Raw genomic sequence first — 15,295 nt, forward strand, 5'->3', positions numbered from 1 at the left:
CTCCCTCTGTTTACCCTAATCCCCCCCACTCTTCTGCTGGGGACCCTGCCCACTTTGGCGGAGTCTCCCACAAGACCCTTGTGGACCCTGGTACTGACCCAGCGGTCCGCCTCTTCAGCAAGCTTTCTAGGGTTGGTCAACTTGCTATCAATAAGGTGCTGGCGTAGCTCTGGAAAACAATTAGCAGACAAGTGCTCCCTAGCAATCAAATCATAGAGAGCTTGAAAATTATCAACATTGCTACCCCTCACCCAACCATCCATAGCTCTGCAAAAGAAAGACACATATTCTACCCAAGTGGTTATCTCCAGTTTCTTACAATTGCTGAACCTCTGTCTATAGAGTTCTGGAGTTAACCCATACCTTGTCATCAGTGCTGCTTTCATGTGGTGATAAGACATCGAATGCTCACTGGGTAGGTCTAACAAAGTATCCCTCACCTCAGTCAGAAAGCGGCCCCACAACCCCGCTCCCCAAGCCTTCTCAGGGACCCGGTGGGCCAACATTGCTATCTCATAGGCTGCAAACCACTGACCAATATCTTCACCTTTGTGAAAATCTTTGATGACATCCTTGGAAATATGTACCCTGCCTTCTGAAGGCACAGATGGTGTGCTGCCACCAGAGGGATTGATTTCTAAGCCCTTGGCCTTGATCTCGAACTCCCTCAACATCCTCTCATGCTCCATTCTCATTCTCTCTCTTTCCAAAGACAACCTGTTATTCTCTGTTTCCCTCTGACCCTCCATCTTAAGCTTAGCCAAATCCAGCTTGAGTGCCCTATTTCTCTCCTTGTCTTCCAGCTGCCTGGGGGACAGGTCTTTGGAAGAGATGCTGCTGCCAGGTGGGGACGGCACCCCTCCCCTGGCTGGAAATTCTGGCCCATCAGTTTGCCCATTTGCATCCCCAACAGGCTCCACCACAAGATCAGAGGCATTTCTTGCTTCTACCCAGGCCCTCAGCGCCTTCTGGTAGTCTTCCTTTTTAGGAATGCCTGGTGTACCAACTTTCAGTTTCCTGCAGAGATACTTGAGCTGTTTCACAGTGTAGGTTTCCAACCTCTCTTCCTCAAAATCAAGATCCGTAGATGCAACAGATGCTGGTTTACTCATGGTAGTAAAAATTGGGAGTCTTCAGGAAAAAACTAACAGTCCAAGGAAAAAGGATTCTATAAAAAAAAAGTATGTGGTCGCGTTTGGTCTGCACTCACTAGTAGTGTACACCAATCACTGTATATAAAACACAAATGCAAAGTCCAAATCCCACCGCTGCCACCAATGTTAGATCCGGGGATCTCTAGTTGGCAATGGTATTCACCTTTGTCCAAATAGGGACCCTTACTTCCAAGTCAGGATAAGGGGATTACACTCCTTAATAACCCCTGCTCACCTCCTTGGTAGCTTGGCACGAGCAGACAGGCTTATCTCCGAGGCAGTTTGTAAGCATTTGTAAATATACACAGTAATAAAGTGATAACACTACAGATGGACACAACACAGGTTTTATAAAAATAAGTATTCTTTATATAGACTTAAACACGACCACAAACGACAAAAATCCACAATACTACACTTAAGATTACTTAAAAGATGATTAAAGTCTCTTAGTTCAAGTTGATGGTAGATGCGACAAAGTTCTCAACAAAGTACCTGGATGCGTAACGCAAAGTAGACAAAAAGACTTGCAGAAGGGGAGATGTGTCGGTTCCGTGACCCGGGGGAACGGTTGTGTCCTTCCTCAATGCTTGCGCAGAGTAGGGGACTTGTCGTGAGCCTTACCGGTGCGGAGGTGATGCGTAGATTCTCGGCCTGCGGGCCTGTTGCGTTGCGCAAGATGGCGCCTTGATGCGATGCGATGACGATGCGATGATCCAGTTGCGATGCAAGAAGATGGCGCCCTTGATGCGGCGATGCGATGATGCCCTGGCAGCCTTGCGGCGACTCTGTACTTTGGAGCTGCGACAGGCCCTGCAACGCGCTTCTCCGGCGATGCGATGGCGACTCTCTCGATGGCGTCACGCTTCTCTGGCGATGCGACAGCAGGCAGCTTCGATGAACGCATGATTACAGGGAGATGCGACGAAGGTTCGCTTCTCCTGCGTTGCGATGATTTCAGCTGCGGCGGCGATACGCTTCTTCTCGATGCGTCGCGCTTCCAGCGGCACGCAAGTGACTGGATTCAGAATTCCCAGCAAGGAAATTCAGGAGGGAGCTGGAGGTGAAGTCTTTTGGCCCTGAGACTTCAGCAGGAGGCAAGCACAATTCAAGCCCTTGGAGAATATTCTGTAGATGAAAGTCCTTACAAAGTTCCTTCTCCTTTCCCTTGGCAATGAAGCAACCACTGCAGGCCAACCCAGCAAATAGCACACTGGCAGAGGGTCAGTCCAACTCCTGCAGCTTCCTTGGTTCTTCTCCTTGGCAGAAAGGTTTCTTGTTCCAGAAGTGATCTAAAGTCTGTGGGACTGGGTCCCAATATTTATACTCCAAAATCCTTTGTTCTCTGAAGGCAGAGAGGCCTCTGCCTAGTTCAAACCAGTTCCTGAGCATTTGTTGACATGACTCTCTTCTTCCTTTCACTGTGCAGGGCAGAGACATCAGCCGCCCCACAGGAGGTGGAGCCAGCACAGGGGAGATAAGATACAGCTCTGAAGCACTCTGTTGATAGGCTTCCTCTTCTCCTTTCACTGTGCAGGGCAGAGACATCAGACAAGCCACCGGGGGTGGAGCCAGCATTGTAGAGGGAAGGCCCAGCCCTATTCAGGTCCCAGGTCCTCCCTCCCATCTGGATGTAAATCTCCCTATTCACCACTGGGCTGTCCCAGACTGTCTCCTGGAATTTCCCCAGCCCTGTCGCACACAAACCCAGACAAGGAATACACAACTCAGCAGAGGCGGGCTTAAATAATTAGGCAAGCAAATACCTGCTTTCTAAAAGTGGTATTTGCAAACACAGGATATTGAAATAAACTTTACTAAAATATGTATTTTATTATTCTGAGTTCAGGCATACTAAGTTCGAATTTCTACCATGTTCCATGAGTCAGTTAGGATTGTAAGAATTTAACAATCTCAACTGCCCATTCTGGCCTAGGAGAACAGGTAGGCTTCAATAGTGAAAAACGAAAATGGCTGTAATTCACTATTAGAACATGCTACACACATCAGAGCATGTCCTACCTTACACTTACAATGCACCCTACCCTTGGGCCTACCATAGGGGTGTCTAATATGAAGCAAAGGGAAGGTTTAGGGACTGGCAAGTAGGTGCACTTGGCTAAGTCGACATGGCATTGCTAGACTGCACAGAGGACTTGCAAGGGCAGGCCTGAGACATACTTTACAAGGTGCTTCTGTGGGTGGCACAACCCGTGCTTCAAGCCCACCAGCAGTATTTGATCTACAAGCCCAGGGCACACATGGTGCACTGTACTAGGGGCTGACAGTAAATCAAATAACCCAATTGTGGAATAACCAATCAGTACATCAATTTAACATCGGGAGCACTTGCACTGTGGCACTGATTAGCAGTGGCACAGTGCCCAAAGCATAAATCCAGCAAAAACATATCAAAACAGAGGAGACAATCCGTCAAAAATGGAAGGGAGACTCACTCCTATGATGTCATGTCTAACACCTTCCACTGAGGATACAACAACTAACCACTGGTTTCCTTCACATACTTAGATCTGTCCGCCTAGGCTCGGGCCTAGTCGAACTTGGCTTCTAACTTCGCTGCCCTATTCTTCCACTCATCGACACAGAGTGATGGAAAAGATTCCCTTCAGTTCCTACCCCAAGTGCCACGCCAAGTACTCCATGCAAAATCAACACTTCTACCTATCCCCAGAACACAACTAGGTGTTGTGTGAAGGTTGCCTGGCCTTCACGTCTAAAATGGCTCTTCAGCAACGATGGGAACACCACTGGACCCATTCCACCATGCAAGCGTACAGAGAGGAAGATGTGCCCAATATTTTCAGTGAGCAGTCACTCAAGCCCCAACTGGAAGAGGAATTTGAGGACGCCAAAGCGCTAGATGTGCCTATGGACAACCCCATACTACTCGCCAGCAGTGAGGAAGGCTCCGACTCGTCAACATCCAAAGAACGCATGATTACTCCCACGAAAATCCGTACAGACCCCCACTAGACATGTTTCTCCATCTAAGCAGACACCGAAAGATGTCGAAAAGCCAAAGGCACCAACCACGCCAAAGTTAAAGCTTGCCTCAGTGCCAGTGTCGAAAATGCAAGCTTTAACCTTGGAAAAGCACCACAAACATTGGTCCCCATAATACCATCTGCACCTAATGATAGTCCCCAGCTCAAGAAACCATCGGCTCCGAAAATGCAGTTGAGGCTGAAAGTAACCTCGGTGACAAAAACAGCAAAAACACAGTTGGAACCGAAACAGCGACCTGTTGAGCCTTTACCTGCAAAATTGCAAGAAAAATTCAACAACAAACAAAAAACGTTGTTCATCAATCCCGACAAAGGAAGGGTAGTTGCAAAACCACCTCTCCCACCAACAGATACGCTCCATCAACTTTTGAAGAGGTGGTCATGGGCCCAGACCCACCCAAAGTCCAACGTCAGAAATGTAAAGACAGAGGCACTAGTCCTTAACTGTTTCCTCAATCCCCACCTCCTCCACCTGCTACTACACCACTACCGCTACCTTCGATCAATCTCATGCTACCAGCACCTGCTGCTTAACCAGTTCATCCACCATCACCTGATCACTCCCCTCGCGAACAAGCACGAGCATCCCCCACACCATCATGTGTAGGGAACCTTAGCACAGGGATCAACATTTACCCTAAAACAATACCATACTTTCCTAACCCAGACAATTTTGATAACACTGAGCCCAAATGATACCCCTCAAAACACTCGCTGCCAGACGACAAAGCAACCTACCATGAGGTCCTAAGTAGAGCTGCACACTACCATAAGGTAGATATGCACGCACTCGAGGATGAGGGTAACTTTTTAGTGGAAACATTAAGCAGGTCTCAACGAACAGTACCGTTCTTACTACTGCTAACCGATATGCTTAAGCCCACAGTAGAAATCTTTAATCAACCAGTAAAATCCAGAGTTCCAACCCCAGGGATAGACAAGAACTTTAAGCCTTCCCCTTATGACCCAACATACATCAAGGGCCTTGTTCCATCAGATTCTTTGGTGGTAGGGAAGGAAATAGTTATATGAAATGGCAGGAAGCTAACTGCAAGAGAATTGGTGATCTCTTCGACATAGAGGGGATAATGGATTTTCTCCTACTCTCTTCTGACTAGGACTTGCCTAGAGAAGCCTACTGGCAATATCTAGCCTTGTGGCATTGGTTCACGCAAGCCCATACTCCCCCAAGGAATGGTAAGACATAATATATAGAGCTAAGGCCTCCTACTGCAGCACCGCTGGGAAAGTAATGTTTCCCAAAATAGCACTATACTCCAGCTAGGGTAGCACACTGGAAGCCCAGGGCGGGCAACCATTGTTGGCACCAGTGTGACCAGGTGGGTACTCTCACATGTGCTGTGGCACTGTCCGAAGATAAAGCCCTTCTGGGATTCAATATTACCCGATATAAATACCACTTATAATACAGATATACCCAGATTCCCTAGCTACACACTCCTGGGACTCCCGAACGCCCTAACCTACCCTCTCAGGTCATGCCGGAGAAGGGCCATTACCATGGCACTAAGGGCTGCCAAACGTGTCGATATCTAAATAGGGAACTAGGTTGGAATGGCTATATAAGCTGTGGGAAGTGATGGGCATGGAGGAACTGCAAGCATCACGCATAAACTACCCCGTTTTAACAAAACATGGGGCTCCACTGTACAATTTCCCTCTCTCACCTTTCTTCCATTCCACTAACTAGTACTCACTACTCTACCTTCTCTTGACTATTACTATAACAATTCACCCCATTCTCCTCCGGATGTAGGTGGTGGCTAATTTTCTATTTGCAAAACTTAATAAAAAGATTTAAACAACAATTGGAATTGGTTTGTCCATTACTGCTTAGCCAAACAAATCCAACCACTTTCTCCAACAGTGCAAGATATTGTTTATCTATTTAATTTACAACAAGCAGGCTTGACATTTACCTCTCTTATACTACACTTAGCCGCACTTGCTGCATACATGCAAATCAGGCAACATATATCACTGTTCAAAATCCAAGAAATGAAAGCATTTATGGAAGCACTAAAAGAGTCATTCCACCCTCTGCCCCACCAGCATCAGTTTGTAACCTCAATTTTGTTCTCCAGACTCATGGGTCCACCCTCTGTATCTCTTAGTATCTATCACATCTCTAAGGTGAATAAGTGAACTTCAAGCGCTCACTCTAGAAGAACCTTTCTTCCAAATCTATCCAGATAAATTAGTACTTAGAGCAAACCCTAAATTCCTTCCTAAAGAAGTTTCTGCATTCAAAGGAAATCAAACAATTGAGCTAACAGTATTCTTTCCTAAACCAGATTAAGTAGCAGAATTACCTGTCTCCCTCACGTCTTTGGCCCTATCAAGGCTTTTGTAAACAGGATGCTATGTCTAGAAGCTTGTCTTGGCAAGCTTTCCAAGATCAGTCAATTCTTTTTTAGGGTCTATGAATTTGGTCAAGAAACTGGCCATCTTCCCATCAATTTTGGGGTTTATGTATACCTTACCCTCTATAGAGGGTCTGGTTCATTCAACCCTGAGGGGACCTCTCACCTTTTTGTCAAGATGTTTTCACAGTTTATTGCCCTCATGTTGGGCTAGATTTCCATATGGAGTCCACTCTGAGAAGTGGGTGGTAGATATATTTGGGTTCCAGCATAAATGAGATACTCTTATCTGCTGGACCTGCTGGGTCCCTATCCTCTAGCCTTAGATGTTTGGCCTCGGCATATGGGCACCTGGATAGAGCGGGACATGGATCCTCACTAAAGTTGTCATTAGGACCTTCTGTCGTATTGGGGGCCTGCCAAAGGAGATTTTTGTGTCCTGCATCAAAAGGTTCAGGGCAGGATTTGGCCAGGTTTCCTTAAGCAAATCACTGTTAGGCACTCAAAGGGGTAGGAATGGACTCCTGAAGCCAATTTACTCTTTGCCTTATGCACTTCTTGAGTGTCCTGGTGTTTTTAAGCATATGATGCCCAGGATCTTCCCCCAGCAGTGGGCCAGTGACTGGGCTGCATCCCAAACAGGATGATGTGTCTTCCCAGGGGCTCTAGGGCCGAGCATACTGCTCTTTGGAGCGCGGAATTCAAAGCATTCATAAGTTCTTCACTGTGAGAGAAGAAACATTGTTCCTTAAGATGGTCCTCCTAGAGATTGCCTTTACAAGACTCTGCCATTGAGATCAGAGTAAGATTTAGATTACTCCTTAAAAGGGTAAAATAGAGGCCAAGGTCAGGAACTCTACTTGAAAGGTCCAAGTGGTGACTCCTTCACCAACGCCCTTAGGTTTTTTAGGACAGCTGGAAATCTATGCCCACCTCTCAAATCCTGCAGAAAGCGGCAACATGTTGGTTTTTGCTTGTTGCTTAACCATCATTTATTAGTAGAACAAGTAGAACAGGGGCGTGGTAGCAACATTTGTAATGTGCCCCCCCATTGCACAGAATAAAAAGCTACTGAATAGAGCGTTCCTCTCTACAGCACCCCCTGGTGGCCTGGAGAGCAACCACACCATGCACAAAAGCAGAGACTGCCCACTACGACCTGTAGCCGAGTCTCCACTTCTCGGCCATTGATCAGGACGCATGGCGGCTGAATGACGCACCACCCACATAAACTTGATCGGACAGGCATGCTAATTGCTGGAGGGTCAGGCACATTAGGCTGACCGTGTTTGTGAAATAATGCCTGAAGTAAACATGAGAAAAGACTATGTTTAGCGCACAAGCACAACCTCCCTTCAACCAACTAAAATAAGGTACCAAATGAGTACATTGCACATAAGACATCCACCCTAGTGTGGGAAACTGTCCCTTTTTCATGGTCATTCCCAATTTTTGCTAAATTTTATTGCTGTTTGTTTAGAATCTGCAGACTGGGGCATTGCTGTCGAGTGCCCAGTGTATGTGCTCTGACCCTTAAACCATGTAAAAATTGGCTTATCCAGGATTCTGTTATTTAAGTCTCCATTAAAATCATAGTATATGGTGTAGAAACTACACGCCTGGTATGGAAAGTTGTGGACTGCAACACTTATTATGCCATCCACTAGTGTGACACAAGCAACCATGGCTTCAGGCCTACCATTGGGGCTTGACTTCTGCAGTTTACACCCCTGTGTGGGTCTTGCAGGCCAGAAAGTAGGGTCCCTGGTATTTAAAAGTAGGACATTTAGAAATGTAATGTTGTTGTGTCTCTGAAGTGACAAGTCCCCAAAAATTATTTTCACTATGGATGGCTCTACTTTCCCATGAGAAATTATTGCACAGATTAAACTGTTGTGCTATTTACGGTTTGAGACCACCTAGACAAAATATTCAACACTATTTTTAATATCCTAAAGTGCTTAGAGACTAATTTGCATTAGCTTGACAGCAGTTGCCCAGCCAGTGCTTGACCTTAATGAGGCGTGGAAACTGCTCCCACAGCAGAAACAATGGCCTGGATGTGTGTCTGGGGTGGGGGGGTTCCCCTTTCAGGAAGACCAGAAACGTCATTAAATTGTAAAGGATCTGCCCTTTCAGAAGTATATATAAGCTGACACCTGGGAACGGCAAACCTTTGCTCTTCCAACCAGGCTGCCTCCAAACCCAGTGGGAGGGAAACTACCCCTAGAATCATTTCCGAATGTCCACAAAGAAGTAGGCTACTCATTTTCCAGGACACCCCTCTGGGCAGGCATTCAGACTCTGTACAAGGGAGAAAGGGTTTGCATATCTTGGATTTTAGGAATAAGGTGCACTGTGGGATTGTTTGCATTAGAGCAAACATGAACTTTTGAAAACATGGTTAGTGTTGCCCCTGCAATCTTTTACCCCCATGGTTATTGAGGTGCCAGAAGTTACCACCATCCACTGGTTAGTGTCAACCATAAATAAAGCACCTCGCTGATACTACATCTTGGATATATGAAAGATCAGAAAAAGACTAGACCTGCTGTCCGTGACCTGAGAGAAGCCCTTAAAGCGTGGACCTGCTCCCTTTTATACCCAGGACAAAGAAGTGGATTCAAATGGTCAATTGACTGATCTCATGTGTGGCTACATGGACACACCAAGCTGAAAGTAGCTTTTTTCCTCAAGTAGCCAGTTGACTAGTACCAACTTACCTAGGAGAATTAGAAGCAACACAGAGAAGTTTCTCTAGAAACGCTAAAGAGTTGGAAGTTTTGAAAAGGTTGAGGCTTCCGACACCTCGAGATCCTTCAGTGCAACCTCATGGCAAAGGTGTCTGATTTCGATACAGGTTTGATGGCTAAAGCTTCAGGCTTGCCCCGCTAGAGAGCTCCATAAAAACGACTGAGGAACTGATTTAGATCTTGGTTACAGTTACTTTGTCGCAGCGGTGACAGATATCCCATCTGCCGAAATATAAATCCTATTATGTCCTATGGGATTCATATTTCAGGGGACGGGATATCAGTCACCGTTGTGATGGAGTAACCTGTCCAGCAAGATCTAAATCAGGCCCTAAGTCAGAAATGAAACTCTCTGATCTGGACAAAAACCCTTGGTGTATCCGACTTGAGCTCAATGACAGTTGGCCTGATATTGTGCCTAGGTCATTGTCTACTTCTTCCATAGATTAGTGCTCTTTGGCGCTATTTTTACCTAAAATTTTTAAAATGAATATCTCCGATTGCCCTTATTGTCATTTTGGTATATTAAATTCTACATTTACTTTTCTAAATTGGAGTGAGATTTTTATTGTGTTGCGTTTTCAACTTTATAACTGTTTTGGTACTTCTAAATGATTTGCACATTTTTGATGAGTTCAGCCTATCTGCTCCTTGCCATAACTACCAGGGGTTGAGGCCAGGTTTTAATTACTGAAACCTTTGCCTCGCCCTAAGAGATTAGTTGGTGACTTTGGGCCTGATTTGGAGTTCGACTGATAGGTACTCTGTCACAAACGTGACAGATATTCTGTCCACTGTATTACAAGTACATTGCGTCCAAAGGCTCTTGTAATACAGCAGACGGGATACCCTTCTCATATGTGACAGAGTAACCCATCCCCCCAAACTCCAAATCAGGCCCTTTATAGTTGTGGTTGTCTACCATCCACTCGAAGTAATAATTCACTTTCTTACAACCAGCAATATAGCAAATGCCAAGAAAAGCACTTATGGCGCTGCTGAGCAGCAAAGAAAAAGGATGTGCTTTTTTTTTTTAGGTTTGTTATATTCGAACTGTTGGGCCCTGATTAGGTAAGTCGCTTATGTTTTTTTCTGGAGAGAGAACATGTAGTCCTTTAGGTAGATATGATGTTGGGTTTGGTTGGCTATTGAGAGAAAAGAAAATTAAAGAAATGCATAATTCTCGCCTCCGGTGCTGACACAGAAACCTGAATCAACAGGCGGATGAAAGATTAAGACAACTACCCAAGAACGTGAACTATTGAGCCAAATATTAGACAAAATAAGCTGTTGTCAATAGAAGTGCAACAAACATTTCACCCTCTGCCTTGAAAATTCTACACTTGCCCTGCAAGATGCACAATACGCGTAGACAACTTCTAAGAACTAAGACTTCTAAAAGTGCAACCAGTCATGGTGCCGTCTTTATCCGCCTTCCAGATAATACAGAATCTCCCACACGGTGGCTCAAACACAGCGAAGCTAAACATAAAACAAAACACCACCTAAAAAGGGGTTTACTTTACAACATTCAAAGACTCTCTTTTTAGAAAAAGGCTTGGGTTGTATTTATTAAATGCTCTCAAACAGAAATGCTTTCCTAGATGTCAAATGAATAACATTCAAATGTATATAGAGACATATATTTATATGGAAGCAATATTAACACACTTGGTAAATGCAACAGTTAAATACATGAATAATAATAATGAATAAACAAGCAGCTAATAGTACTGGACGTCCTGCAAGAGATCAGAAAGATATATATATGTACACTAAATACATCAAATGATTACTTTGGATGTGCACATCACAAAGAAAACACCTCAAATTCTCAAAGCCACTGGCCACACATCACAATGGCAATAATCAAAACTCAACAATTCACCTGGAGCAAACACTGCATCTTAGCCCACTCCGGAACGGGGGATTTAACAGCCTCAGCAACCAAGGTTCCACTGTACCGAAGTAGACTCGTCCGTCCCCATTCGGATTCCAAAGTTCGGGTTTCTAAGTCAACAACCCTCAGCTTTATAATCTCAAAACACACACTAGAAGGTTCAAGAGTCTTCCGCTCTACGCCAAGGAAACTTACCTGGCCAGCTTCCAGGCAAGCATTCCACGGCAGGAAGGAGTTCCCACATTCCCTCTACATTCTCACATGTTCGAGCCTTTATCTTGACGAAGCTTACGAAAACCTTCCCGGGTACATTAAACAATCTCTCACAAAACAATCCTTGAACGTGATTAACCCAAACAACTTGCACAGAAAAGCTCAAGCAAGGCAAAGTCAGAATTCAGGATGACATGAAGCCATGTCAAATCCAATAGTAAGAACTTCATAATACTTGATCTCTCAATGTACAACATAATGCACGTTTGTGCACCACTGCTTATAGCATCACATACTTCAACTCTCAATGTACAACACATTGCACATTTGTGCACCACTGCTCATAACACTGCGTGACCAAAAAGTACATTCCACACCTCTCTCTCTCTCTTTCTCTCTCTCTCTCTCTCTCTCTCATGCTTTCAAATGCACATCCCACATGTTCTGTTCTTGGCAAGGCTGTTTTACTGTGACAGCTCGCACTTCAAAACTACGAGAAGAGAAACAAGGCATATGCAGGACGTGGTACATTCAGGCTAAGATAAAATAACACACCAAAGCCAATTAAAATGATGGTTGTCAAAGGTCATCACAGGGTGTCAGACCACAAGAGAGCCTCTAGCACAACAGGTGCTTGGAACATAAGGCTTATGCTTTTTTCACAACTCTGTTTGTAATGGCAGAGAGATTCCAACCATACTCAAAATGATCTGCTTCAGGCACTTTCTGGAGGGAGCAGATTGCCACGACAATCCGAATGCTTTACCGTTCCAGGGCATTCGTTTGCGGGTCTAGAGGAAGAGTGCCGAGATAGTGCTCTGGGCGAGAGGTACTAACTTATGTGTTTGCTGGCCAAGGTCCATCTCATCATTGGATATATGTTGTAAACACTTCATGTGAGTTCCTAGTTTGGCTTTTAAGCAGGTAGGTTCTTTGCTCTGTTGTGAACGTTTTTATGGTGCACAACTTTCAAGTTTACTTTTGCTTTCTCTCACGCCAACTGTGCAAAAAGCTGTAAATCCTTTCTTCAAACCTTTCCTCTCTTTGTGTGTTTCTTATCTTTATGTTGTAGGCTCTGCTCCAGTTTCTCAAGATGCAGGAGATGCAAATCTGCAAAAACTCACTCAGCTTGTAAATAAGGAATCCAACTTGATTGAAAAGGTTGTTTCCTGTGTAATTTTTCTTATTTTCATCTTACTCATTTGCAGTTATATTGTGTATTTTTGTTTGTATCTTGATGACTTCATCCTCATCTTTGACCAGGCAACACTACATTGTAGTGTGCTCTGCTTTCCTTATTGTGCCTTGTGCGTTTATATGCTTATGCACATAAGCTGAATGTGCCTGCTCTGAAGGATGTACATGGCAGGATTGAGAGGTATGATAAAAAGTAAACATTTTTACATATTTTGTAAATAATCCACCACCGCATTAACCTGTGTAATGTCTGAATGAGATTGTCTATTGGGACTAAGCTTGTAATTGTGCTGTTTTTGCATGTGTAAAATGCTATGGTGTCCAGTGAGCTTTGAAGGTTTTGAGACATAAGTGCATTGCCCAAATTGCATGTGTCTGGGCAAATGGTACCAGACCAGGCTCCTCCTGTAGTTTCTGAAAGGGCACTCATAAAATATACCACCACTTTCATGTTGTGCCACACAGCACTAAATGTTGCCACCCCAATGAACACTGCTTACAATTTTTTACTTTTCAGTAAAAGTGGCTCAAAAAAATCTGAAAAGCATAAAATGCGGTTGCACATGGCTTAATTCTTATAGCATTTATCTTCACTTCTGTATTTCAGTACCTTTCATTTTCCACCCTATGACTTCAAAGTAAATTCTTAATTTTTTGTTATAATTGACAAGTCTCCTTGCAACGGCTATACTGTAAAACATGAAAAAAAACATGCACAGATCTTGTAATCTCATTAAGTGCTGAACAACCTCGACAGATTTTATAGGTGAGTTATGTAGACCTTTTAATTTAGAACAGCATATGGTTTATATCGATCTTACTGACCAGTTCGGCTCTAATTCGATTTGGAGTCTGGTCTTGCTGCACCTCACCTCTCCGGGACCGTCATTGATGTCAGAGCAAATCAAGGCCTTTAGGCAGACTTTTCTGCACATTGTTAGTAAGCTTCGCTCTTCTTCTGGTGTGTCTCCGGGCCCCATAGATCCAGTGGAGCTACCAGCAGAGGGGTCACCCTCTATGTCCGTTGACCCTGCTTCAGGTTCTGCAACGGTTTTGGTGCTGACTTGTGTTACGGCACCACAATCTGCACCCCCTTTAACTTGGATGCAGGGGCCAGAAGAGGGTCTTCTACCTAAATTGCTTTCCAACTTCTTAGCCTGACACACTGATTTTACCACACAGTTGCATGCAGACTCTACATAACATTTTCGGCTCAGATTCAGACCAAAGTCAGACTTTGATGATGACGAGGACACATTTGTCACACAATATGTTGAGGAAAACTGGTACAAAAAGCTACTGGATGCCAGTAGCCTGGATACCTCCACAGACACTGGAATATTCACCCCTCCTGGTTTAGCCATGAAGTAGAGTTCATCATTTGCTGTAGTGATCACATGAGCTGCAGAGGTCCTCTAACTACACTTCCCAAAGGGGTAGGTTAAAACTAATGTTCTTATGGAGGTCCTTCAGCCTGGCACGGTACCTTCAGAACCACTTATGGCCTTTAAGGAAGCATTTACAGATATGCTTTTTGGCACTTGGTAAAAACTATGTTCTGGCCCTCTGGTCAATACACAGGTTGCTCGTCACCACAGACCCGCTCCAGGCAACCCTGACTTTCTTACATAGCATCTAACTCCAGAGAGCTTGGTGGTGCAGGCGTCAACCCTAACGTTTTTCGTACAACCCCTCCTGACTACTGCAACCATGTGAAGGCATTTGGAGAGCATATGGAAGCGTCCCTCTGCCCTTCTTGCTCTCTGTTCAATAAATTCTCATTGCCTCCTTCTGCACTACATCCATGTGCTACGGGACATGGTCAATCATATCTTACTGAAGGTTGCTGACATGTTATGGGCATCTTTTATGCACACTATTCAGGACGATCGAATGTGACTAAACTAAATACGACAGATTGCTTGGGTCGCCGATTGGCACGAGCGTGAGGTCCATGGGCTTCTATGGGGATGTCCAGGCATCCTTGTTGCATATGCCATTTGATGGTTCTTGCTTCTTCGGTGAGGAGGACCTTGAACACTTCAAAGAGTCATTTCACAGCTCGTTATTTGGGTCTCTCCACAGCTGTCAGGCAGTTTCCTCAGTAATGTTGTTCCTTTTGTGGTTAGGCCAGGGTATTTGCATATAGATAAAGCCAGACCCCGTCGACTTCACAATAGACCCCTCAGTCCTTTCGAGTTTGGGGCTGTGGATTCCTGAGGCATAAGGGACATCACCCAGCTCAGTCTCCCGCCTCTCCAGAAACAACAACTTCAAAAAAAAGCTGTAGGGGCATTGTTCTACTCTGCCACACCATTTTCCCCCTCAGGGTGGCTGACAAAGGACCACATGTCTACTTTGCAGCGGGAAGGGCAGGCTTTATTATCCAAATTTTCCATAGAGAGGGTTCTGGACTCAGAAGCAGCAACTGGCTGTTACTTCCTTGTTCCAAAGAATGATGGAGGTGTTCGTCTGGTTTTACATCTTTGCCCTCTTAACACCTCCCAGCAAAAGGACAAATTCAAGATGTTCACTCTAGCCAGCGTTCTTTCTGCCCTGGATTCTAGAGACTGAAGTGTAGTCTTGGACCTGTAGGGTGCTTATTTCCATATTCCCGTCCTGCAGGCCCGCAGGCAATATCAACAGTTCACAGTGGGCGAGGAGCATT

General features: G+C 44.8%; 1 protein-coding gene across 3 annotated transcripts in view; it reads left to right on the forward strand.

Moving 5' to 3' along the window:
* The window catches only part of MTX3 (metaxin 3), a 166,593-nt gene that overhangs the window by 118,531 nt on the left and 32,767 nt on the right, over positions 1-15,295 (forward strand). For 2 of the 3 annotated variants that reach the window (XM_078675201.1, XM_078675200.1), the window contains exon 8: positions 12,503-12,591. The exons of the other annotated variant lie outside the window; for it this stretch is intronic. In XM_078675201.1, the coding sequence (XP_078531327.1) occupies positions 12,503-12,591 (89 nt within the window). The remainder of the gene's footprint in view (positions 1-12,502; positions 12,592-15,295) is intronic. 3 annotated transcript variants of the gene reach the window in all.

Source organism: Lissotriton helveticus, chromosome 2_1 (genome assembly GCF_964261635.1).
Source record: "Lissotriton helveticus chromosome 2_1, aLisHel1.1, whole genome shotgun sequence".
NCBI classification, from domain to species: domain Eukaryota; kingdom Metazoa; phylum Chordata; class Amphibia; order Caudata; family Salamandridae; genus Lissotriton; species Lissotriton helveticus.